This window comes from Sceloporus occidentalis, unplaced genomic scaffold (assembly GCF_023333645.1).
Source record: "Sceloporus occidentalis isolate IW3139 unplaced genomic scaffold, rSceOcc1.0.p SCAF_4, whole genome shotgun sequence".
NCBI classification, from domain to species: Eukaryota; Metazoa; Chordata; class Lepidosauria; order Squamata; family Phrynosomatidae; genus Sceloporus; species Sceloporus occidentalis.
This window is the reverse complement of record NW_028316984.1, coordinates 62,368,980-62,395,124: the sequence shown is the minus strand read 5'-3', so window position 1 is coordinate 62,395,124 and position 26,145 is coordinate 62,368,980. Positions and strand designations below refer to the sequence as shown.

At 39.1% G+C, this 26,145-nt stretch overlaps 2 protein-coding genes across 10 annotated transcripts in view; one reads left to right on the top strand and one right to left on the bottom strand.

The window, feature by feature from the left end:
* Positions 1–25,149, top strand: part of GPR39 (G protein-coupled receptor 39) — a 200,710-nt gene extending 175,561 nt beyond the window's left edge. The window contains exon 2 of the mRNA XM_089520145.1: positions 24,626–25,149. Coding sequence (XP_089376271.1) covers positions 24,626–25,149 — 524 coding nt within the window. The remainder of the gene's footprint in view (positions 1–24,625) is intronic.
* The window catches only part of LYPD1 (LY6/PLAUR domain containing 1), a 117,639-nt gene that overhangs the window by 57,597 nt on the left and 33,897 nt on the right, over positions 1–26,145 (bottom strand). For 3 of the 9 annotated variants that reach the window (XR_016280880.1, XR_016280879.1, XM_089520149.1), the window contains exon 3: positions 10,804–10,898. The exons of 3 other annotated variants lie outside the window; for them this stretch is intronic. Coding sequence is in view for 4 of the 6 variants with exons in the window: in XM_089520149.1 (XP_089376275.1) it covers positions 10,804–10,898 (95 nt within the window). In the remaining 2 variants the exon portion in view is untranslated. Of the gene's footprint in view, positions 1–7,851; positions 8,989–10,351; positions 10,429–10,803; positions 10,899–20,979; positions 25,766–26,145 lie in introns of those variants that run through there. 3 more of the 9 variants (XM_089520152.1, XM_089520150.1, XM_089520148.1) reach the window with 3 other exon arrangements.

Here is a 26,145-nt window from a genome sequence, read left to right as displayed (position 1 = left end):
AGGTCTCTGGAAATCACGTTTAGGTCTTGCGAGTAAACGTGAAGGGAAAGAGACTTGCCTTGGGGCTGGCTTGAGATTTAAACCCTCACTTAAGTCTGGCGAGTTAAGTGGGGGAGTCTTGGGTTGGCCTTCCGGATGCCGGCCGGGGAGCAACCCAAAGTATGGATTGCCCTTGGGGCACAGGTGTTTTCGCCCTTTGGAAGCTGGGGAATTGGTCTTGGAGCAGACCATCTGCCAGCTGTTCCTACACAAGGTTCTCCCCCCTGGATTTTTGCAGTTCTCGAAGAAATAAGTTTAAATAAGTTGAGTTAAATAAAGTTGCCCATTGTATAACCCAGTTCTCTGTGTCTGGTCTCATTATTAATGAGTTGGTCAGCAATGCATTTTCAACACTGAAGACCATATTGCTTGTCAAAATAAAAGGCCAAGTGCTCAAAGAATACATTTCTGTCTGAATCCTCTGAGTTTTCCTTTGTATTGTGTATCTATAGCCTTTGTTCTAATTCTCATGCCCATGAGCAAGTATGCTATTTCTGTAGTATCAGACTTTATTGTTAAAGAGTTTTGGCTTGCTTTGGGGAAGTTAAGAAGAGATTGGCTTTCAGAATCTGTTTACATAAAAACAGTCTGCTCCTTAATTTTAACAGCCATTCTCCATTGATTAAGAACCATAGATTTTTAAAACTAATAACAGTGAAGCAGAAATCTTAGACGCAGGGGTCAGTCTGATTTAAGCCCCTCTGTGGTGTTTCTTCTATTTTATTTGTAAAGTAGAATCCCTCACCTTTCTGCTACAAGTTGAGTTCAAGGCAACTGCTGTAATAAACTGTTCTCCGTTAATTTTTTATACATTTTAGTTATTATTATTATTATTATTAACCTTTATTTATAAAGCGCTGGAAATTTACACAGCGCCGTACATATAATATTTTTAATTAGACGGTTCCCTGCCCTCAGGCTTACAATCTAAAAAGACATGACATAAAAGGAGAAGGGAAAGGTGGTGGGGCTAGTAGGCTAATACATATAAAGTACATAGCAATACAGGAAATGGTTCGATAAATAGTTAAGGCTGCACTGAATGGGAAGATGACAGGAAGATGTTAGGATCCAAGTATTTTCTATTTCCTGCTTTTTCTTCTTTGTTTAACTGGATACATGTTTGAATCTAATGGAGTACAGCAAGATTTATTGCTTCCTTGCTCTAAACACTACAAATTCTGATTTCCAAATGGACTGTTGAGTGCCAAGAATGGTAACTTTATGCCTTCAAAACTTCCTTTTATCCAAACTGGAATGTAACATTTGATGCAGCAAACTTTATAAAAGGATGCCACAAGATACTGAAGGATAGAAAGAGCCAACTTAACATTGTATACCTTACATATGCAATATAAATCAACCTCGTGTATAAGTCAAAGGCAGGTTTTAGGGCCAAAATTATGGATTGTGATATTATGGATAAATCAAGGGTAATACCATATATACTCGGCTATAAGTCGACTTCATGTATAAATCAAGAACAGGTTTGGGGGCCAAAATTATGGATTTTGACATAACCCGTGGATAAGTCGAAGGTAAAACTTAGGGACATGAACCAAGGATCTAATGGATGAAGAAAAGGAAAATAATACCAAAAAACTTCAAAAATTCCAGCAGGGATGTTTGTGCTCATACTAAAGGCTGGACAGATGAGAGAATAGCGACTGGGAGGTTAGTGCTTCCAGGACTGATTACTCTCTTGCCTTTTACCAAGAGATGGTTCCTTTTTAAAATAAGAGTTAAAGTACAGTACTTACACTGACTCATGTATAAGTCGACTCAGTTTTTTTTTTGGGGGGTGTCAATTTTTTGACTAAAATTCTAGACTTAAACATGACTGTATACAGTACTTAGGGGCATGTAACAAATGATGCAAAAGTTGAAGCAAAGGAAAACAATGCCAAGGAACTTGCAAAATTCTGGCAAACATAACTGTTTGTGCTCACTCTAAAAACTGATGTATGAGGAGGGATCTGCAGTAATGGTGGCTGTGTGATGTATGGGGAAAGTGACCAGGTGTAGATGTGGCTAAGAAAACACAAACATATCAAAAATGATGTAAATGCAAAGCAAGGAGAATGCTGACTACATTAGAAGTGATTATAATATTTAACTGTAATGTGATAACTTCACCTGGTTTTAACCCAGAAAAGCTTAAAATGTACATAGATGTCTTAAAACATATATAGATGTCTCTCTGGACTGACCTTCCTCGGAAGGCTAGGCTGTCCTCCTTCTTGCTGGCCTTTCACCACCAAGTAAAAACATTTTTATGCTAGCAGGCTTTCTGTACATAATGCATAGCAGGGTGGTTTTATGGAGCAGGTGGGTTTTTAGTCTGTTTTTAACTTGTGTATATTTTAGGTGATTTTATATTATATTTTATATTGTGTATATTTTATGTGATTTTATATACAGATGTTTTAATTGTTTGAATTCTACAACAATTTTAAAGGTTTTATCTGTGAGCTGCCTTGGGTCCCTCCAGGCATAAAGGTGTGATATAAATGAAATAAATAAATAAATAAATTAAACCCTTCAAAGACTGATTCCTCTTGACACTGCTTTGAGGGAAAGTGCCAAAGAGCAACTACCACCACCATTTTCCCAGCAATCATAAAGGACAGAAGTGGTGCCATGGCACAGAAAGTAGAGGGGATCGGTGGTCTGTCAGGTGCTCCTGAGATGGACTATGTGCTCACCTTTCTCCACTCTAATCAGAGGAAGAGACGGTTCCTTTTTAAATAACAGTTGAAGTGCAGTATTTATATTAATCCATAGATAAGTCAATCCAGGTTTTTGGGATCAAGTTTTAAACTAAATGTCTAGACATATAGATGAGTATGTACAGTCAATTCTTCCAAATGTTGGACTCAAATGATTTCTGATCCATGTTGCAGCTTTCTGTTGGCATCTCTCCCCATTCATCTGCCTACAGAACACTGTCATTCCCTCTGTCGTGACATGACAGCAACTGTTTGGTGTATAATTATTATTTGTGGACTTGTTCATTTATTAATCTCCTCCTAAGTATTACCTCTTATTAGGTACCTAAGGATATTATGTTATATGTGAGACTGTATCTGTGTTTTATTTGTGTTTAAAGCCACACATTTATCTCAAATACTGAGCCTTCAGCTGTAGAAGACATTTTCCTGATCTTCCTGGAGACTCTACTTTATTCCTAGGTTTCATGTTGTGTGTTGTGTCATGCTGATGGGGGCCCACAGAACCTAAGCTGGAACAAGTGTTGAGCCTCAGGCCCAGGATGTTCTCAGTGAGACTTGTTCTTCAATCCCTAGAACAGCGTGGATGCTAATTGTATTTCAGATATCATGTGAGGTTTTGATTGTGTACATTTCCTGAAGAAATCAGCTGTCATTATCCCATGTCATACATTTAGCTAAGGGGCTAGTAGTAAATATAAAGAACTCAGAGCCATAGATATGAGTTTATCTTGCCCGAAGTGAGCTATTCATACGTCTCATTTTCTGTTGTATAAAAGTCTTGTACTGTTTGAAATAAGGATGGGTAAGCATTTGGTTTCAGTACATGTTTGATAAGAATTTCCCATTATTCACAGGAATAATAATAATAATAATAATAATAATAGGATTTATTAATATGCTGCCCAATCACTGGGAATCCGGGTGGCTTTCAACAGAGGGGATAATAGACGGTTCCCTGCCCTCAGGCTTACAATCTAAAAGACACGACACAAAAGTAGAAGGGAATGGTGGTGGTGGGGGGGAGGGGATCAGGTCTATTCTTAATTGAGGTTAAAAAAAACTCCCACATTCAAATGCATGAGAAACTGAAATGCCAGATTTCTCCACCCAAAGCCAAAGCTTAACTCTTAAATTACTTTTTATCTGTTCAGTGTCTGGGTCTGGATATCTGTATCTTCAATGATGTCAGAGTGGCTAGCCCCCTTTTCTGAAAGGTGTCTTGATGGAGGTATGAATTGGGACACTCACTGCAAATGAAGGAAAATGTTGTTTTCATTGCCTTTTGAAGATTTTACCAAAACTGGCAAATATGCTCATATCTGGGAATTTAAAAACCCAGAGGTTTAAAATATGCGAATATAGGAAGAAGCACAACTTGCAGATTTTGTCATCCCTGATCTGAAGAGACCGATTTGTGGGAGACATTCTCTTCTATTTATAACTCACTTTTAATTCCTAATATTCCACGTGCTTCTCTTCTCTGCCCCATTTTAATAATCCCAGCTACTATGTGAGGTAAGTTGGACTGAGAAACAGTGACTGACCCATGGGTACCAGATGAAAGCTTAATGGCTGAGTAGGGATTTCAGCCAGTCTCCTCAATCCCAGTCTGACACGCTTTGGCACATTACTTTCATGTTATACAAAAGGACTTTCATACCTTTGTGGCTCTTAACTTCTGCAGAACTTTTCAGAATAATGTGGGATGTTGTGTAGGCATGCCAAAGGAAATGGCACTGTTTTATATCAGTGATGACCATGGCTCACTTGCCAATGAGCCTAGGTTTTAGTATGAACTGAATCCTATTTGAGAGGAGGAAGAGGGTTCAGCATCCTAGACAGCTCTTTTAATGTTCATATTCAAACCTAGAGCAGATTCACCACTCCAGATGTAGAAGCCATCAGCTACCACTATCTTACAACAACAGAAGATCATTTTAAGATCCAAGCTGTTAATTTCACCTCAATACCAGACCGCACTGGAAACAGATGCTATTGTAGGATCTCTTTACTAGTGCTTGTCAGGTTCTTTGCGGTGGGGGACCAGCAATTATTTCTTTCCAATGCAGCAGAGACTGTCACTATATTTCTGGCCATTGGATATTTATTTATTTGTTTATGGGGTTTATATCCTACCTTTCTCCCAAAATGGGATTTAAGATGGCCAGAGACCAGCAGACAATGGCTCAGAGACCACCACCAGTCCAGATACAGCTCCTTTGAGTAACACTGTCCTCTACTATAGTACAGTTTTGTGTGGGTCAAGTCAGAGCCCTAGATGCCATTGTGATTCCAAGGAGGTATTTGTTGAGCTTCATCTTTTCCTTTGACAGTGGTTATTTCAATGACTAGGTGAAAAATCCAGTGTGTGTAGGGGAAATCCATTAGGTTGAGGGACCTTCATCTGTGTCCCACCAGTCAAGACACTATACTGTGGGAGGAAGCAAGGCCTGGTTCTGTAATTCTCTCCCCTTAGAGGTCCAGTTGGCACACACTTTTCCATCATTTGGATGCTAAATAAAAATATGGCTTCTAATGAAAGACTTTGAGGACCTAACTGATTTTACAAGCATCTGCACATATGCATGCTTTAACATTGTTTTGAACTGTTTTAAATGATATTATACATCTTCTTTTAGTTTGTTAACTGGTTTGATATGTTTTTTGTTTAAACTATGTTTTAAATTTGCTTAAATTAAATTTAAATTTTGTTCAAATTATTTTTTACTGTTTTAAATTGGTTATGTTGATTTTATTGTGTGCCACCCTGAAATCTTTAGATTGAAGGTGGGATATAGATATAGTAATAAATAAGTAAAACAAGCATACTCCTACTTTGCTCTATATAAGCAGCTTTGAGTGGTCTGATCCCACACTAGAATGTCATGTATATGAATATGACCACCGTATATGGGGCAATTTTGTTGGTTCCCTCCTCCAAATAAGGTCATTCACTTTACACACAATCATCAGAAGCATATGATTGTCACACTTCATGCATTAGCACGAAGGGCAAGAGCTTGGAAAAGTTCCTTTTTTGGATTAGACCTCCCAGAATCTCCCAGGAATGTGCATTTTGGAATGTGGTCCAAAAGACCTAACTGTTCAGTCTATGAATGCACTTACCTTTGTATATTCTATGAGAAGTTCATAAATTTTATAAATGGCACTTCACTTCCACCAGTGATATTCTTGCTATCAATTAAACCAAGCCAAGGACCATGCTAGCTGGGGGCTTCTGGGGCTTGTAGTCTTTAAAAAGCATCTTTTCTATGGTTTTTGAAGGGCACTTCACTGTCACAACAAAAGTTCTTGTTTCTAACTAGCTTCAGTCCTGGGAAAATAATAGAGGCATTTTATTGTAGATAGACTGTATTGTAGATCAGTAGCTAGACTGATGTGCTTGTCAAATACGGTGCTAGTTTTTAGATGGATTCTGAGACTTCTAGTCCAGAATCCTGGAGTTACATATATATTTTATGAATAGAAAGAGTTATGTCTTGTAGAGGTAAAAAGAATGGGCTTAGAAATGGCTTATAACAAAGGGTTTGTTTTCTTTAGTATTGCTGTAATAGCAAGTATCAGATTTGGGGACAATTTAAAGGTAGTATATATATAAAAACAAGAATCTGAAATAAAATATAATGCCCTTACAGGATCGCTTTTGTATCCCCTAAGGCTCCTGCAAATCTCCCAAATCTCCCCAAACCGCCCCCACCAATTGTTTTTAAATTTTTAAAGTACAATTTCATGTGCGTTTGTCCTAAATATCATGCATGAAGCCCCTCCCAAACACACAGAAATGTTCAAAAAGCACTTTTTAACACCTCTGGAATCCCTCTCATTTTCAAAGTACTTTCATTTCCTTCCATTTTTCTTCAAAAATGTCAACATTGAGTGACAAGACCAGTTGTTGTTTTGGAGGAGAAATGAAGGAAAACCATAGTATTTTGGCTTGCTGGGGAGCATGGCTTATTGGGGCTGGGGTGGGAAAGTGCCCCCTGGTTTCCATGCCCTCCCCTGGTCTATACAACAATGTTGGGGGATGACGACAACCATTTCTGTGGCAATAGAAGATGACATGCATGTTGTTACTGTGTTTTGTTGTTAAGAGTGACATGCTAGTTAATCTGCACGTTGTCATTGCTGGAGAGACAAAAACACATGTGTTTATTTACTAAGAGATGATGAAGAAAATGTCATGGCTTCTAGCTCTAGCTTTCTAAACAAGAAATATGTGAGACAAATAACATATCCATGAGTCAAACCACTGCTTCTTTCCCTAAGCCATTCAATGGTGTTACTAGGATTAGTGCAGTAACTCATGGTGTTACCCGCCATTGACATCTTCCCATATCACACTATACAGAATCCTTAGTAATGTTTTATGTACTAAGATTACTCATTAATCATAATTCTGATATATCACTGAATATAATGGCAATAGTTGTGACATAAACAACTAGCAAAATTAAAATTATACCGTACAAATTACAATATCATAAGCACAGCCTAAATGTATTTGCATTTATGTAGTTTCGTGTGATTAAAGTGAAAATTTGATAATATGTGATGTTTTAAAAGAAATTTTCAAATGAGTAATGGGGGTGGGTGGGAACCCTTTCTCCACACACTGGACCTCACCCACTCATGCCTTCTGCTCCACTGTTTTAAAGGGATGTGGGTGAATGCCACTGCACACTTCTGCCAAAAGGCAGACATTTTGGGAGCAGTGGTGTCACACTCTCTTGGGATGTCACCTGGTGTGGGTCGGACCCCCGCGTTCCCCTATTGATGCCCATGTAGCTGTTCACCAAGTACTGACCCATCCATAATAGTACATAATAGTAACCAGAGAAATCAGTAACTATGTACACACTTTATTTTATTTTTTAAAATTCTCTGCCTGGCCACATTGAGTAACTTTGCAAGCAACTAAGACCATGTGTTTAGAAGAGCTACACGTGAACTAATAAGCATATAATATATAGACAAAATGAATATTAAAATGAAACATTTTAAATTTGATGGATTTCATGCAATTACATAGCATGACATCAAATTCAATAGTGGTGTTCATTAAAGTGAGCAAATGTTTGAGTATTTACTTTGAAAATCATTGCCTTGTGTTAGCACTAATACAAAGCTGTATTTGGAACAAAGAGCTTCAGGGTTTTTTGCCTAAGAAATCCATGCACCCTGTTGCAAATGTATGTGGTTGTTATTCTGCCAAATTTTGCTCTCTGAGGGGGAGAAGCAAATGGTTACCTACCCAGCCAGAATGCATAGTACCCCTGAACAACCACAGAGTTAGTTTTCAAAGGACATTGTATTTCAAATTAATAGTCACCCCACTCATTTTCTTATTTTGTGTTTTTCTCTCCTCTTTCCAAATCCTACTTAGCGCTGCTGTTTTCTTTCTTCTTTCTTCTCCAACTCAACATTCTTGGGCTGAAGTCCTGTAGATCCACAAGTCCCATTAGGTACTAAACCTCTGTGTAAACAGCAGTGATTCGGGGGGGTTATTTCCTCTCCACATCCATCCTTTGTTCATATTCCCCCAACACATACTTCTTCAAGCTTTCCTCACTCTTTTAACTGGCTACTTTGAGATGAACATCTCAAAGGGTCCTTGGAGGAGTGGTGAGTGGTACTCCTATGCCACCCTTTCTTAAGCACGCAGTAAGCAGAGCAACAACAGTAATAGACAGTTTGTGTCATAGTCACAATGCTGGCTAGCTTTGCTGTTTCTGAAGTCAAAGGAGGCATAGATGGAGGGCTGATACTTGCTCTGCCCCTTCTTGTGCAAAGGTATAGCTGTGAATGGCAGCTGGCAGTCATTTGCCAGGTGCTTCATAGCTGGGTTAGCTGGCTTTTCTCTTTCATGCACAGCAGCTGGCCAGCAATTGTCATGCTTCCATCAAGCAGGAAGCTACCTACTGCAGGCCAGATATTGTAAGCAGTGCTTGGCCAGTTTTTCTTGTCTTTGAGGACAAGTGATGAACAACAGTAGTGGTTGCTTGCTCTGCCACACTCCCAGCATGCTTCCCAGTACAGGAGTCATGGCATACTATAGAACTAGGCTGACCACCAGTGTGTTTAGAGGACATGATGTGAATTTCAGCAGTAGCAGTATCTTTCTTTCAGGCCTATATATTTAAACTGCAGAAATATGACCATTTCCCTATTAGAGCGGTAAACCTTTGCTTGTTCCATCCTTATATGCAAGAACAAAAAAATTCAAAAATCTTCATCCCACAGGATGAGATCACAAGAATTTCTGTTTAATTTTGGGTCATTTTTCACATTAACCCCCCCCCCCCCATGTATGGGTCAAACCCCAATATTTTGTGAATAAAACAGTGTCTTTAGTACAAAAGGCACAATTTTCTGTAAAAAAACCCCAAAACCAAACAAACCAATGTTTCCTAACACTTAGCGAGGGGCGGGGGAGTCCCTAAAAGTGAAAAACCACACAACGACTAACCATTTTCCTCCACAGACTGTCTTGCATTGTCAAGATACCCTTTTCACCTGAGGATGGGAAAATTTGCAACTGTCCTTTACATCTCTTCACTCTGTGCCAGCTTACTAGCTTTTTATGACTAGGGCTGACATGTGGTCTTAGACTGCCTCAATATTATGATGCCCATAGCATCACATCTGCACAGTTCTTTAATGCCTCAGCACTGTACCATTCTTTTTCAGCTGTATTATTCATATAGTCATGGAAGTTGGGGAAATCCAATGAGGATACTCCTCTCTTCCACCTTCTTCATAATGACTCACAGGCCTGTTACAGACAGCCAAAATAAAGCTGCTTCGAGTCACAGTGGAGGTATGGTGTTTCAATGATGCATGCATCCTAAGAGTCCAGAAGTCGCACCAAAGCCACGCTCCAGCCTGGAGCATGGCTTTGGTGCGATTTCTGAACTCTTAGGATGCATGCATCATTGAAACACCATACCTCCACTGTGACTCGAAGCAGCTTTATTTTGGCTGTCTGTAACAGGCCACAGTTTAGTACACCTTTCCTTCCATTATTATTATTATTATTATTATTATTATTATTATTATTATTATTAGAAAGGCTGGAGGTGGAGGAAAGCTGTATCTAAATTTTATAAGCTTTCTATAATTAAAACCTGGCAAGAGCTAACTATATATCAAAATGATAGGAAACTGTTGTCACTAGGGAGACTGGGGCTTGCTATTTGGACTGTGTGGGAACCTGTGTGCCAAAAACAATTGGCCGGTGAGACTCCACACAACGACAAGTGTTATGAATTTTGTTAAACTGACAGTTTCTTAGCGAAAACATCTGTCCTTTATATGCATTACGCTAACCACAATTATGTTACTGACACTTTGGCTGGTTTTATGCATATGAAACATCTAGCCACAGAGACCTGTAGTTGCATTCTGTTCTGTCATCTGCAAAGCAGTTAGATATGCTGCAGTGGCTTTGTTCTTCAGATACATCTGTATGGGCCTGAGCATCAGCAACAGATTTTTTTCCTAGAGCTCCAATGTAAAAGCAAATGGTCTGCAGAGGTAAGGGGGACTTCACTGGAGAGGACATTTGTAAAGTGTCTGCTTAGCTCTTAGGGCCGTTCGTGGATTGAAGAAGCCAGCAGGTAAAAGTGGAAATAATTTGCTGTGGAAAGAATTAGGACATTGAGGAATTCTGGCACACACAACAGTATTGATGATAAATGCATTCATGCAGTTATTTCTTTATGGCATGATAACAGTATCATGTCTCAAGAGTTCCACAACAGGCTGTGTGATCAGCACAAAAAAGTTTTAGCACCATATATTTGTTTCATTTTTTTAATCAAGCATTTATAAAATGCCTCAGATTTTGTAAGCACTTCTCAGAGATTAAAATACAACAAACTGGTAACTGCTTGCAGGCATGCAGTCTCACAGGCACAAAACAAAATGAAGAAGTAAGGGGAGAGGACAGTTAAGCAAATCCAGGAACCATTTCTTCATAGTGTATAATCTCAAAAACATGCACACTACTAACCAGAAGTTTGTGGGGAGAGGGCAGTTGTAGATGTCTCTTTTCGTATCTTCCTAATGGATGGCAGTATTTACTTCCCCACTCTGGGTCCATTCCAACTGTGGAGTAAGCAAGGTGGTTGTAGGTTCATTTGAGTCACTGCCTTGACCACATCAGCTGAGACACAAGCCAAGGGTAGTGGTAGTGGCAATAGCCTCCCTTCCCTCTGGCCTGAAAGAGATGAGTTCTGGACCCAAGGAGGGCTCCTCATAACCTGGCAGCACTGCCAGTGTTGATCTGCTGAGGACCCTCAAACAGTGATACTTTCATGCCAGCTTAGAAGTGGGGCAGCTATTGGAATTGCTTCAGCATCTGAACCATCTGATCCAGGCTTGCATGAGACAAATTACCTTACCCTGTCACTTTAACTATCTAGCAGCTTCCATGGACAACCAACTCTGGTATTTCCTTCTCCTTGACAGTTCTCGCAGCTTACGCCTTCAGAACACCCCCCCCCCCAATTTTCATCCTCTTGCCTCTTCTCTGTTGCTGTCCCTCAGTTCTTTGTTCTCTTTTCTGCTTAAATTAGGGTTGATGCCTACCTTTGTATCTTCGCTCAGTGATGGCCTTCTATCACATCATTAGCTGCTAGTTGGTCTCTAGCAAGTGGAATCAACAGCATTTAGTAGAATGATCATTAATTGTCCTATCACAAACTGACCTTTTGATTTTTCTGCTCATCAGCAGACAGAATTAGCTGCACTACTAGGATTCTTAACTGTGACTTCCATAACAACACTAATAGGCATGTTGGTAGGCTACCCATGGCAGACCCCAGTCACAAACTATGAGCTAGAAATCTCATAAAACCTTACGGTCATAACAGTGCTATATTACATAACTTTCTATTTTAACATTTCCCTCAGACTTTGTAGAATCCCCACACAGCATAACAGAGTTGTAATAGGAACAGGGGACCCTGGTGTCCTTGAAGAATTAAATTACAAACAAAAAACGAATATGGGCAACCATTTTATTGTGGTTTTGGTGTTGTTATTGGTTTGTGTCTTTCTTCAGCAAGAGAATTATGTAGAGATTTCATCCTCTAGAAATCTGCCTTTTTCAACGAAGTTGTGCCATTTAATACCACAATGCAGAGAGGAGGTAAATTGAATTAAGGGCCTTTTAAATATAGGCATAGCAATTTTTAAATAAGGCCTTGGAGGCCATGCAATTCCAAAGGACCGCTGACAAAGTTGGGGAGGGGATGGGCAGGGGAAGCAATGGGGTTTAATTCCAAAAATATGAAAAACAAAAGGATAAGAAAAAGAAAGTGTAGCTGATCTTAGTTCTATTTATGTTGGTGTCCAACATACCACCAAAAGCTACTCAGCTCTGGAATATTCCATGGAAGGATCTGCACAGGCACAAGACCCAACTGTGTGAGGGTACAGAGACCATGGAGAAGAATATAGACATAGATATAAAGCTGTGTGTGTTTGCTTGTTTCTGTTAATGTTCTAATTTATTTTCTTTTGTAAATATTGACAAAGATGAAGCAAGGTCAATAATGATGTCCCTGATTAATAAATTGTGATATTCACCTCCAACATTATCAATATCATTTGCCTCTAATTAGCTATAACAAATCTATGCCCTTGAGCTAACAAACAATAAATCATAGAAATAAAAGCAAAGCATGTATGTAATTGCCCTTCGCAATTACTGGATGCTTCATTGTGTTGCTTATAGATAAAAGTAGACCTGAGGGTCAGTGAAGATGCAACCAGGATGATAACACAGATTGGGCAGGTATTCACATTAGAGAGCCAAAGGTGTGGCTTCAGTGTTGGGCTAGGACACTGGGAGACCAAGGTTTGAATCCCTGCTCAGCCATGGAACTTATTGGCTGACCTTGAGCAAGTCACACTCTCTTAGCCTCAGAAAAAGGCAAGGACAAACCCTCTCTGAACAAATTCTACCAAGAAAAACCCATGATATGGGTTCCCTTCAGGTTGCCCTAAGTCAGAAATGACTTGAAGGTACACAACAGCAATAACTATTCACATTGGAGAATGGATGTAGGGCTCCCTATATATTGCCACCATTGCCACTAGTGAGGGATGATGACAGGTGCAGTCCAGTAATTTCTTGAGTATGACATGTTTCCTATTCTTGTAAAGAACAGTAGTAGAATATAATTCATCCATCTATCCATCTATCTATTAAAATAGATCTATCTATCCAATAAAATAGACATGCTTTCTCTGTATGTTCCTTTTAAACCTCTTTCCTACCGCACACTGCCTCATTTTCTTGCTTAAGAAATTTAATAACAGCAGATAAAGTGTCTACATGGTAGGAAATCCTCTTAGGTTTTTCAAATAAGCTTCTCCTTAGGATTTTATGATGCTAGTTTTCCTAAATAACTAAAGGGTTATATTAAGAGGGAACTAGTGGTAAAGCATATCACTACTGTTCACGTATAAAACCAGTTTAACTTTTAACACACACACACACACACAACACAAAAGTAATTTTTAAAAACTGAGCCACGTCCACTCTTGTCTGTCCTCCGCTTGGAACTCAGCTAGCCATATGCTTATGTTCCAGTGACAATTATCACTTAAATGTCAGTGTACAAGCAGATGCTGAGAAACCTCATTTGTGTCATTAATTTCATGACCAAAAAAGTCGCTCTTTTTTGGTAGTTAACCTTGCTAGTACCGACACTATTTTTATGAAGGATTTGATTTAGAATCACCTATATGCCATCAGCCATCAGAATAATTGGTGTATCTAGGAGGAACTATTGAGATACAAGGGTGTGTAGAAACAGTTAATCAGGGTGGACATGAACATAAGGAAATAACGTACAAATTTCAGCACTCCTGTGACAGTAATCCTAACCTCATTGGATGAGTCCAGTCCATGGGATAATTGGTCTCTAGAGAAGCTGCTGTGAGAAAACGCCTTGCTTAGACCTTAAAACTTAGAGGAATAATTAGAAACCTTGTAAGATGCAGGCCTATCAATTTTGGAATAAGCAAGTACTGCAGCAATCTTCGTTGTGCTTTGGATGTTCATTGCTAGAATGTGTTTTAAAATCCTCAATAAAGATGTAGATAGTAATGAATTGAGCTTGGTATCCTGTTGCCTGGAGGAATGTTTTTGAGTCGTAAAAAGGAAGAATTGTTAAGGGAGAAGTGACTGCCAAGTTTCTTCTGTTCAGTGCCAGTGAGGCAGTTACTTTGCTGGCAGTTAATGCACTAGGTTTACTTCACTGCAATGCCAAGTCACTTAGGAAAAGATGATGGCATGAAATATACTTTTAAGAAAAGGCGATAGTTCCTTATTTAACATGAACTCAGTGGTTTCATAGTCAACTTGCATGTGTATAAAAAAGATGTACATATATACTGCCTTAGGTATTTAAGTGGTATGTGATGCAAACAAAATAGTCAAAATAGGATAGTCAAAAATTTGGTCAAGTGTGAGTTCTCCTGGATTACATTTATTAGTTGTTTCTATGCATAATCTGAATAATTTATCTTTTTTTCAGTGACTGCAATAACTTGGTTGTTATATGCAAAAAGATATTGTAGCACCTTTGAGACTAACTGAAAGAAAGAAGCTGGTAGCATTAGCTTTCATAGTCTAGAATCTACTTACTCAGATGGTTGTTATAGTAACTGTGAAGTTCAGAAGGAAATTATGTGCGTTTGATAATTTAATGAACCAGTTGTAATTCTGTATGTAATTCTGGAGGCAGCTGAAGGCCGGGGACAGTGCAGGGGGAGGAGGAAGAAGAGGAACACTCCTGTGCTTCCTCCTTCTCGACCCTTCCCAGCCTCCAGTTGCCTCTCTGAGGCAGCTGAAGGCCAGGAGGAGGAGGAAGAGGTGTACACCTCTTTCTCCTCCTTCTCCCCAGGCCTTCAGCTGTCTCTGGAGAGGCAGCTGAAGGCCCAGGAGGGTGAGGAAATAAGTCGTGCCCCGAAATCCCTGCCCCAGAGGGCAGAAGTCCCGCCCCGGAAGGCAGAAATCCTGTCCCTTGCACCGGATAACACCTGGTGCCAGAAGACTTTCTAGTTTGGGCATTTGGCCCCTGGAAGGTTTGCCATCACTGCCATATCGGGTATGGGATGCCTCCTGCCAGGGCAAGGAGGCGTGTAATAAAACCTGCATTTAAAAGTTTACATCCTGCACCTAGCATCGGGCGAAAAGGAGGGGGAAAATAAACTCCCTAGTTAGGACTACCAATTGGATTTATTTCTTAGAATCTAACAAATGTTGGAAGTCTGCAGATTGCCCAGTCCTGAGAGCCAGTGGGACATAGTGGTTTGAGTGATGAACTATGACTCTGGAGACCAAGGTTCGATTTCCAGCTCAGCCTCCTCTGAAAACTTCCTCTGAACAAATCTTCCCAAGAAACCCAAACTTTTAAAGATGTTGACACAGTTGGTGGGGACCTCCCCAGTACCCCCACTTTCTTTGGGTAACCCTTGCAAGATCAGGCAGAATCTGGAACCTGTACCTGTTAGGGATCAGGAAATGAGGAACAAAACTGCTGCATTTTTAGTGGTTTTGTGTAGCTTCTGACAGTTTGGGGGTCAAAGATACTTACTTTTTTTAAAAAAAAGAAATGGGTCTGGAAATTTAGAAGATATTCTGGAGAACTTAATGGGCTACAAAAAGGAGGTTGTAGGTTGCCTGTGGCCATGTGTCTCACTTTCTCCACCCTTGTAGTGGGTGGACATGAATTTCTGGAGTTAGTACAAGGCTAGTTTGTGAACCATGTGTGTATTCATTCTACTGTTTGTACTAGGCCAGAGGTCTCCAAACTGTGGTCTTTAAGGGATTTTAGACTTCAGTTCCCAGAATCCTAAACTGCTGGCCAACATGGCTGAGGCTTCTGGGAGCTGAAGTCCAAATATCTTAAAGGGCACAGTTCGAGGACCACTATACTAGGGCTATGGAGTTAGTATGCCAATCCTTTGACTCTTGATACCTCTATTTTTCTATTATGTGACTCCTTGACATCACAGTATTTGTCTTCATCTGGGTCCTGAGTTATGGTGAAATGCTCAAATACAGCTGACTTTATGGGAAGCCTCTTTGACTTGGTCAATTCATATTTATATTATTTATTATATTTATATTTAAAATACCTGTCAATCAAAAGTAAATATTTTTGCTGAATATATATATATATATATATTGCTGGAATTCTATACAGCCCTTGTGTAATAGGTAGCACTCTAATGATATTGCTAGGGGGTGAATTCTGGGGTGACTCTCCCTTTAAACCCCACTTACCTCTAAGCAGCTGCTGGGACCATTCCTCTGTCAATTGAGAAGCAGCTGCCTGGTATTCCCACCCCTCTCATGAGTGGTCTCCAGCGTGAAAAGCAGAAAAGGGACCTGTTTCAAATTCCTTTCATGTCAGGTATTGCTCATGCCAGGGGTGAGAGAGAATGTCAAGCAACTGCAGCCCAAGCAACAGACGGATGGACCCTAACAATTGCAGAAGCTGCTTACCTGTAAATGGAGTTTGGGGAGCTTTCATGGTCCCTATGTAATACCTATACTAAGGGCTGTGTAGAGATTATGAATAAGTAGTAATTGCAAATGTGCAACTGTAGGCTGTTGTTGAGTACCTTCAAGTTCTTTCCAGTGCATGGTGAACCTAAGACAAAATCACTGGGTTTTCTGGGGTTGAATGTGACTTACTCGAGCTCATCCAATGGGGAACTGAATCCTGATCTCTAGAGTGTTAATCCTATGGTCAAACCACTGCACCATATTTGTGTGGCTATATAGGTTACTGATTCACAGTTGCCTAAAAAGGGTCAGTATAAATGATTTATTTACTATATATTGTTATAAGTTTTTATTTTGAAGCTGGTACATTTCTGCTCACTTTGCCTCTGCCTCCAACCAAAATTGCTTCCAACTCTAGCTCCAGCTCCATGATTCTGACCTCACAGCCCTGGCTTGTATAGTGCTTATATCCATGCTATGCTGGCATTGTTTTTCACTCTGGTAAGAGTCCACTGGCCTTAGCCCTTTGCTTACTCAAACGGTTAGCTCAAAGAATAAAATGTGTGTCATCCAATGGTTCTTGTTGTTCTAGCTCAGAAATTAAGAGAGAAAATGGAACTATTGCTCTTCTTGCCTTCTGATTAAATTGTGGCATTATAAAGCATCATCTATACTTGGACACAGAATATGTTTCATGAACAAAACAGGTGCCCATTCTAATAGAAAATGTTACTTCTTGTTTTATAAGAACATTGGCTTTACTAGTCACTTAAGCCCATTCAGCCCGTTTATAAAGCAATGGTAGCTGCTATACATAGTCTATTACGTCCCCCATGATTTGTCTTACTAAAGTTTGTTACCGGTTGTACCAGCACATTAAACAGAGTGAAAGGATTTTATACTTTATGCTGTTATTGCTTGAATGAGAATATAAGGCTTTCCCCTGTAGGCATAGGGTAATTCCTGAAGCATCTGAGCCAAAATGTTTGTTCCCATTTCTGCAGAAATAAGATGAGCAATTACTTGTCCTTATAAAAATGACAAAGTTTACACACACAGTCTTCTGCCTGCCCCTTGAAAGACTAACCTCTACAGTACTGTACAAGGTTATCATTGGCTCATTTTTCATTTGCTGGTTCCTTCAGAAGAATCTAAGGGAGAACCTTACATGCATAGCAGTTTATATTCTCAGTGAAGGTCAATGGCTTCTCTTAGCCAAGACTATGGCTAAGAGAAAAAACAACCAATGCATTGTTTTATTTTGTTTTAATTTTGCAGTCAATGATTTTAATTTTGGTTTAAGGCTGGACAGATCTTTCTTAAAAATGTAACTTGTAAGACCTGAGCAGGACTATTGATGACTATGGTTCATGGAGGGCTGTCATTCATAGGGCCACCGTAAGGTACTTTGATGGCAGTTAACAACAACAACAACAATAAAATCTAATACCAATTTGCAGATATTTCCAGGAAGCCATAGCTGGAATTCTACACCAAATAAATATCTTCATATAATTAATTAAGCCAACACAACCTTGAAGACTCAAGCTAGGTAACGATAAATAGGCCATGTTTAATTTAACAGCCAATAAAATAATTGAAGCAGAACAAAAACCTTGATTGACTCATGTTAAATATTCTATGGTCTGAAACACATGGGCCAAAAAGTGCAGCTTCCGGCTGCTCCAGGGGCATGCTGTGCAGATGACGCATTCCCCTGGATTGACTGGAAGCTGCTCCACAGCCACCTAAGGTGGCCTGAAGCTGGACAAAAACAGTGGTGAAAAGCCATTCCTTGTCAGCAGCAGTGGCCGGTTTGGAGACCACAGCACCTGGTCACTGTGGTCCTGGGACGATAGGGGATTGATTGGAGCTGGAGTGACCAGAGACCACTCCAAGCTACCAGTCTGTTTGACCCTTATGTCTTTCATCAAAATACAGTTCACTTGTGTAGTTATGAATGTGTAACCATCGTTGTTACATGGCTATGCAGTGACTCCCAACCCAACCCCACATCCTTAACTTACTGAGCAGCAACAACTGTAATTGATGAAGATCTTTTCCCATTGATCTGGAGATTATGCTACCACACCCTCCTGTGAGCAATTTCTGGTATGACAGGCATAAGCAAGGCCCCTGTTGCAATTCTCCTTCATGCTGGAGATTTCTCATGGAAGTGCTCGTAGGACCATCAGCTAGATGCTTTTTGACTGATACGGGAATAGAAATTGTGGGGACTTTCATGGTCTCCATGTAGTCCTTAAACTAGGGAATACATAGGGATTGTAAATATGAAACAGTCACAGATGCAAAATTCTAGGATCCTTTGTTGTTGTTGTGTTGTGTGCCTTCAAGTTGTTCCTGGCTTATGGCCACCCTGAGGCGAAACTATGATGGGTTTTCTTGGCAAGATTAGTTCAGAGGAGGCTTGCCATTGCCTTTCCCTGAAGCTGAGAGCATGTGACTTGCCCAAGGTCATCCAGTGGGTTTCCTGCCCAAGGGGAAATCAAACCCTGGTCTCTAGAGTTGTAGTCCAACACTCAAACCACTACACACCTTACTGCACAAGAAAAGAAAGCAGATATGGAACTGAAGAGTAGCAGCTTTCTCCATGCCTTTTTTCATGATGTTATAGTGCTTCAATTCTCTTCCCACAGGAGATGATCATTAAAAGTGAGTTTTTTATCAAGCTGATTTTTTCAGCAGGAAGTGAACTTAAGCGCTATGATGTCATGCAGTAAGGAGGCCATTATCTCTGGCTCTGTTTCCATTTTCTTTGTTCATGTGATAAGGGTGTAGGTTATACATTCATAACTGGCTTAATGGATTCTGGCCATACATCTCTCCTTAAAGAAGAGTCTCTGAGGATAAAATAAGGGCAAGATAGTCCATGTCATCTTGAAAACTTCTTTATGCTAAGGATGGTAAAAGTGTGGCACTCCAGATGTTACTAGATTGCAAATCCCAGCATTCTTCACCACTGACTAAATTGGTTAATGCAGTCCAACACCTGGAAGGCTCACAATTTGCCCATCCCTGGTCTATATACCTGAATCTTGCAGAAAGATGGTATCATTAAGGAGTGTTCATGATCACTCTTGGACATCAATATGAGGCAAATATGCAGGCTTTCATTATTATTACTTTGGTAAGTAAAGGTTCCAGTTTTGGATGGACCTTGGCAAAATGTTTTCAGTCTCCCAAACCCACACTCTCCATGCTGCTGCCACTGTTCCTTTGTAGCAGCACTAAGAAAGGAAACAAGGTGAATGATGACTGCTGCTTTTTCTCCTTTTACTTCACTTGCTTAGAATTTAGAGACGAATAGGTCAAAATAATGAGAAACAGCAAGCCAGAGGTTGCCACTGCATGCAGTGGACCCTGACACTGGTCTCAAGCCTACACATTACAGTCAAGGCAATTATATCATGACTTTCTGGATCCTAGTTTCATAACCTGGTTTCTAGATAAAGAAAGTTATGATGTAACAGACCCTGGAAATCTTGCACTACAAAACCTGAGAGGGGAGGAGGGAAGACATAGCACATAGGGCAGAAAGATAATTTACAATGCATGGCTTATTGGATCAATATTATTTTTCCAAACCAAACTAGAACTTTCCTTCATGACAACCATCACAGGCTTGGGTGGTGAGGACATGAGAGAGCACCTTCTCAGTGGCTGCTCCCACCCTCTGGAACTCCCTTCCATGAGAACCTAGGATAGGTTGACCTCCTCCTTGCTTTCCTTTTGCCAATAGGCAAACACATTTTTATTCAAGCACACTTTTAATATATAATCATGTCAGGGAGGCTTTTATATGGGATGCGTGCTCTAGTTATGTTTTTAAACTTTTCATGTTTTATATAATTTTATATTGTTTTTAGTTAGATGATTTCAACTGTTTTTAAATTTTTACTGTAAAGTTTTAAAACAATTTTAACTGTGAGCTGCCTTGATTCTCTGTGGGAGAAAGGTGGCATAGAAATGAAATGAAACTAACTAAATAAGCACAGGGGAAAGCAATTGTAAACCTCCTCTGAACAAATCTGGCCAAGAAAATCCTGTGATAGGGTCACCATGATTCAGAAACTACTTGAAGGAACAAAACAACAATTCCCATCATAAGATATTCTAGATCTCTTTCCTAAATTTTCAAGTTTTGACTTTTTAAAATGTGGTTATAACAAATTTAATCCCTCCTGCTATTTTAACATTATGTTCTGGCTGTTCTGCAAAGTTTCTTCAGTTCATCATATAATTCTTGGCTACCAGCCTGAAAAGAAGTCTTCTAAAGGGTGAATGTTCAAAAAATCAATTTAGTGGATCCACCTTCTTTTTGAAAAATGATAAAGATTGTAAAGGTCTGCATGTCTTGAGTGACTCTTCTATGCCATGGTTCATTGATCATTAGTTCTTATTAATGATTTTGACAGCACAGAGGAACAAAAATGAGGGCATGACCTCACTGTTCTTTTACATGATGAAAAAGCAAGAGCTGGTGGAATGTCTGTCTTTAAAAATCAGGACTGTAGCATTAGGAAGCACAAAACTGAACTGGTACAGGTGGAGTGTAAAACACTAGATTAATAGACAAAATCATCTGAGTAGTTGTATGACCTACCATTTATTTAAACCACTAAATCAATAATACACACAAAGATATAGCTATGGGATCACTTGCCTCAATATGTACATATATGTTCTAGGTGTTTATAAGTGCATGTATCTCACATATGCAGAGAGAGAGAGAGGTTTAAAAACAGGTTGAGGATATTATATTTTGTATGGAAATTGCTTACCTACTAAAATGTTATTCAAACATTACTTACCCAATGTGAATCACCATGTGAAGAGGGCAGTGGCAATTCCACCCCCTCCATGAAAAATGACAAATCTGACAAGGAGAGGAACTTGTCCCATTGGAGACATGCTGCAGAAGCACTCTGATTTTCCAGCATCCTTGCTTTAATGAAGGTTCTCTGCACAAACAGGAATGCCTCTCCAGGCTTGTTGCTTTCCACATGAAGAAAATGGCAATAAAAGGGATGTCGGCTTAGGAATACCTGTATTCCAGTGTTAATTCAAATCAGACAATACCCAAAACAGGGTGGTTCAATTCAGAATTCCCTCAAATTGCGGCTCTACTAATCATAGTTAAGAGCCTACAGCATGGATTGACCTTTCAAATTATGAGAAAGCAAACTTGTTTGTATGTTTTTGTTATCCATTAACCCAGTACTTGACTTCATAGATTAACTTACTCATAGGGCACTAGTGCTTCATGGCACAGCAACAGCCTTAACTATGGCAGGTGAAGTCACATATATGGCAAACACAAAGCAATAAGTGCAGTTTACAAACTAACATCAAACTCTTACAAGGCAGAGAAGACAGAGGTTCACATGCTTAAAACCACAATAATTTGTGATATCAGATTATACTTTGAAGTAGTACATTTTAGCAAGCTTTGGGATAAATCCTGTTGTTACTCCTGGTAAAGTAGGCACACTGAGGCAATGGGATTTATCTATGTTTGACACACTTTTCAACAATTGCTTCAGTGAGTCCACTCCACTGAGATTAACCAACAGGAATCTGGCCATTATATTACAAGACTGTTCTGGTTATGTGTTCAGACTCTAGATGTGGAAGTAAATGAATATCAAACAGTAGTCACCTCTTTTGTTGATGACCTTGACTAATAGAAACACATGGGTGTGGGCACCACAAATGTGACTTTTGGGGATTTTTTACCCCTTGTCATATAACATGTACATACTAAGAGATAATGGGAAGTGAAGCATTATGTCAAATTTGAGCTACACTGCCTGCTATTGTCATCTGGATGAGCGAGAAGAACAGATACAAAATAAGTAGTACAATTTGTACTAAGTGGCAAGCAGGAATATGAATACATTAGAAAGAAAATTCCTGTTTAACTTGGCCATTTATGGTTTCTTTGTTATGGCAAAGGGTGAAAGTGCTAGGAACTGATTCTATTACAAAACAAAGTACTGTTTCCATTACAAAACTATTAAGTATCTGTTTCTATTACAAAACTATTTCTTTGTGATAATGGCGACATGCCTTTATGAAACCTAGTGTAAGAAAATCTGCAAGGATTTTGATATAAAGAAAACTTGTCATTGTTATGAAAATTAATCTCTTTTATTAACCAAAGTTAAACATTCAAATCAAAAGGTTCACAAAACAAACCATTACACACAATTTATGACCAGTCCTGGATCTTCCAAGCCACTGCTCTGATTTTTTAAAATCTCATTTTTGTCTGTACATTCATATTTATTGTTCTTTCAGAATTACCAAATTTCTTAACATTATTCAAAACAGCCATTTTCCTCCCTGAAATGAAATTTTGTACTACTTGATTTATTTTGCTCCTTTTATTTATATTTTAATATTTCTAGTTTATTTCTAGATTAATATTGGCAGTAGCAGAGTTGTTTGCAATTTTGCCAAGGAAGCAGGCTGAGTTGTATGACTTGCTTTAAAGCAAACAGAAGCTTTAGTCAAGAGTGTGGTGCAAAATGCACAAATCAAGGGAAATATTGCAATGGGTGGGGTATACCTCTGTTATTGAAAGTGTTTTGTTTTACATATAAGGCACATTTGCTGCAAAACAAGTGACACCACTGCAGGGTGAATTGGCTGAAAACTTTGGAATTGCATTGTAGGAGTTCAATAATTCAAGGGATAAATTTAAAATCCTTTCCCCAATACCACTGTGGCCTTTAAAACAAAACAAACAAACAGGAACTTTGAACTACATTCTTCTTTACATTGTCCCTCTCAGGAACAGAATTTCGTCTTAAATACAACCAATATTTCAGCCCCCTCCAGAGGTTTCCTGTAATCATGTGTCCCTTGGTTCTTATGAAGAGAGGTGGTACAGGTTAGTCACTTACAAACCAGGGTTCAAATCTCACCACTGCTATAAATTTCTCAGAGCTTAGAAATTAACATTGTAATTATCCTTCCAGTAACTAAAACATGAATAAGTTATATTGTGATTACACTGTAATGAAGGATAACATAACTACTTTTTCAGTATAACTGTATATTGTTTTAGTTACTTTTATAGTTACAGGGTGTATGTGATCTCACTAATTAAGTGTGTTTTATACCACAAGCTTGTAACATTCTAGGTAGCTTTGAATAACAAGTAACAAGTAGTTACTTTTTAAAATTAAAAAGACTTCAATTTCAAATTTTAAAATTATAATTGTCGGGAACCATACCTAATTACTTTTAGGAATACCTTTCAAAGCTCTGGAAGTTCTCAGCAAGCCACTGTGTTTTCAGTGAAGATAATGTGACATTTTCACATGGTAAAGATTAAAATAAGGCAAAGCACAAGAAACACATTTAATATTTTAAAGAACTACGTAAATGCTTAATATTCCTGTCAGCTGTGGCAGACAAAGCTCTGCTAAGTGTCTGTACCTTTTCCTTTGCCATAGCCAACAATAAGAAAGCCACAGTGGTATGCTTGTGGCTGTCTGTGGTTGAAGGAAAATGTCATAATGTCCATGTTCTTAAAATAATAATAATAATAATAATAATAATAATAAATAATAATCATCTGGACCCTATGAAGTAGAGAAAAGAAAGAATGAAAGAGGAACCCAAAATGCTTGGATATCAAAGCTCTGAACGCCTTCCATATTATCTGAAACATTGTCTATGGTATGTCTAAGAGGGTTCTTTTTCCCTGTTCCTTTTATTTCACAAATTTCTTTCCCAGATGCCTATTATATACTCTTTGTCATAAAAAGAGCCATTCATACTGTACGCAAAAATATCTTCTGTCAGAGAAAAGTTACCAAAAATAACGCCAAATATACAGTTGTATGCATATTTGTTTTGTAAAATATAAAACAGAATCTGATCCTCTTTTGGGTATTGCCTGCTCTAATATGGCTGTATTTTTAATAATGCAGAGGGGAGTAAAGAGTTGAGAAGGGGAAGGAATCATAGATAACATTTTAAAGAATGCACCATCTTTGAAATAATGTCTTTGAACTTAACCAATGCCAGGGAGTAAAAAAGAAATGCTATCTTAAATATTACATAATACTTATCAGAACCCCGACTGCAGTGACCTTGAAGAGGCTTGCCTCTTCCCCGTTTCTTAGAACAAATTTTGCTAGTGGCAGAAGAAGCTGTCAAGCAAAACACTGAAAAATTGGTATCATTTCCTAGCCAGTAAATGCAGGACTGATACTAAATATTTTATGATTGGTTTTCACATGCTTTCTCTTTCTCCACTCCTTGCTTGCAGGAATGATTGTTGCAACTCTGGCAATATGCTGGCTGCCAAATCAAGTTCGAAGGATCATGGCCGCTGCAAGACCTAAGCAGAACTGGACCGTCTCCTACTTCAGAGCATACATTATCCTTCTCCCCATAGCCGATACTTTCTTCTACCTCAGCTCTGTGGTGAACCCACTGCTGTACAACATCTCCTCCCAGCAATTCCGGAATGTCTTTCTTCAGGTCCTCCGTTGTCATCTGACGCTAGAACATGCCAACAAACAGAAGTTTCTAAAAGCCAATCTGAATTCGGTAGCCAGTAGTAGCCGTTACCGGCGCCCATTGATCTTCATGTCATCCAGGCGCAAGTCTTCTACCAAGACTGCTAACAAGGTTTTCTTAAGTACTTTTCAGAGTGAGACCAAGCCTGACTGCAGTTTGCAGAAAATGAGTCTTGAATCACTGGAGCTGAATGTGAAAACAATGCCACTGGAGACCAGCACAGACCCGAGTCCTTCTAACCAGAATGGCCTTTGTGAACATGAACTGTGAATTTTCATAAAACATAAATCAGATGATACACCATATGCTAAAAATGGATGTTTAAAAACAAACAAGCAAAGGGGTCACAGTCTGCAGGTTGCAACCTCCAAGTTTAAGTGCTTGTTTCAGTAGACTAGTTTCCAATAACATGAATGAATATGGGTTCTGCATGGGTGAGTGTTGATTTGTTTTTAAAGTGCATCTTGGAAATTCAGACAACTATATCTATTCCTTCACTAAGAAAGTTGCTGAGATTTTGTTTTCAAAATTAAATTCTTCTTTCAGCATCTGGATGCAAACAGCAACATTACAATGGAAACCAGCTGTGTCTTTGAAGGAAATAACACAGGACGAATGATGTGACCAAAAAACTCTTCCATTAGAGTTTAGCAGTGTAGTGGTGATAGAAATGCCAAGCCAGAGAGCAGCACGGTTGTTAATACACCAGCCCTGGGCATGGTGCCAAAGTTTCCCCGCTTCTTTGGCCTGGGCCCATTGCAGAGTGGAGTATTGCAGCAGCTTATACAAACAGAGTTTATTTTCCCTGGAGTACAGAAAGTCTGGTATCCGGCAGAGGTCATGAGGCAAGCTGCAGAGGATGCGCAGGACTTGCGATACAGGATCCCTGTGACACAGAACAAGAGTTTATTTAGCTTGATATGAACAAACATGCTTTCTATTGCATGCTAGCCTTTTTTTATATTTGAACAGATTGCCAAGTTTTTAGACATAGTGGTTCTGATTCTCAGTACATTTCAGGGAATTTGGTCCACTATCACCTGTTGTGTTTTTAGTAGGAAAGACAGGGCTCAAGTAAATGACATTATTCTGGAAAGCTCCCCTGTCCCCTCTTTTATTTTAGCTTCCCATAAAATCTGGAAATGGCAAAATCAATATATTTTGACATAGAGCACTTTAAAATTTAAAAACCTCTTTATAAATAAAACAGTAACAATTTAAGATCTCATCAATTAATGTGATTATATTCAGGGGATGTTACAAGAA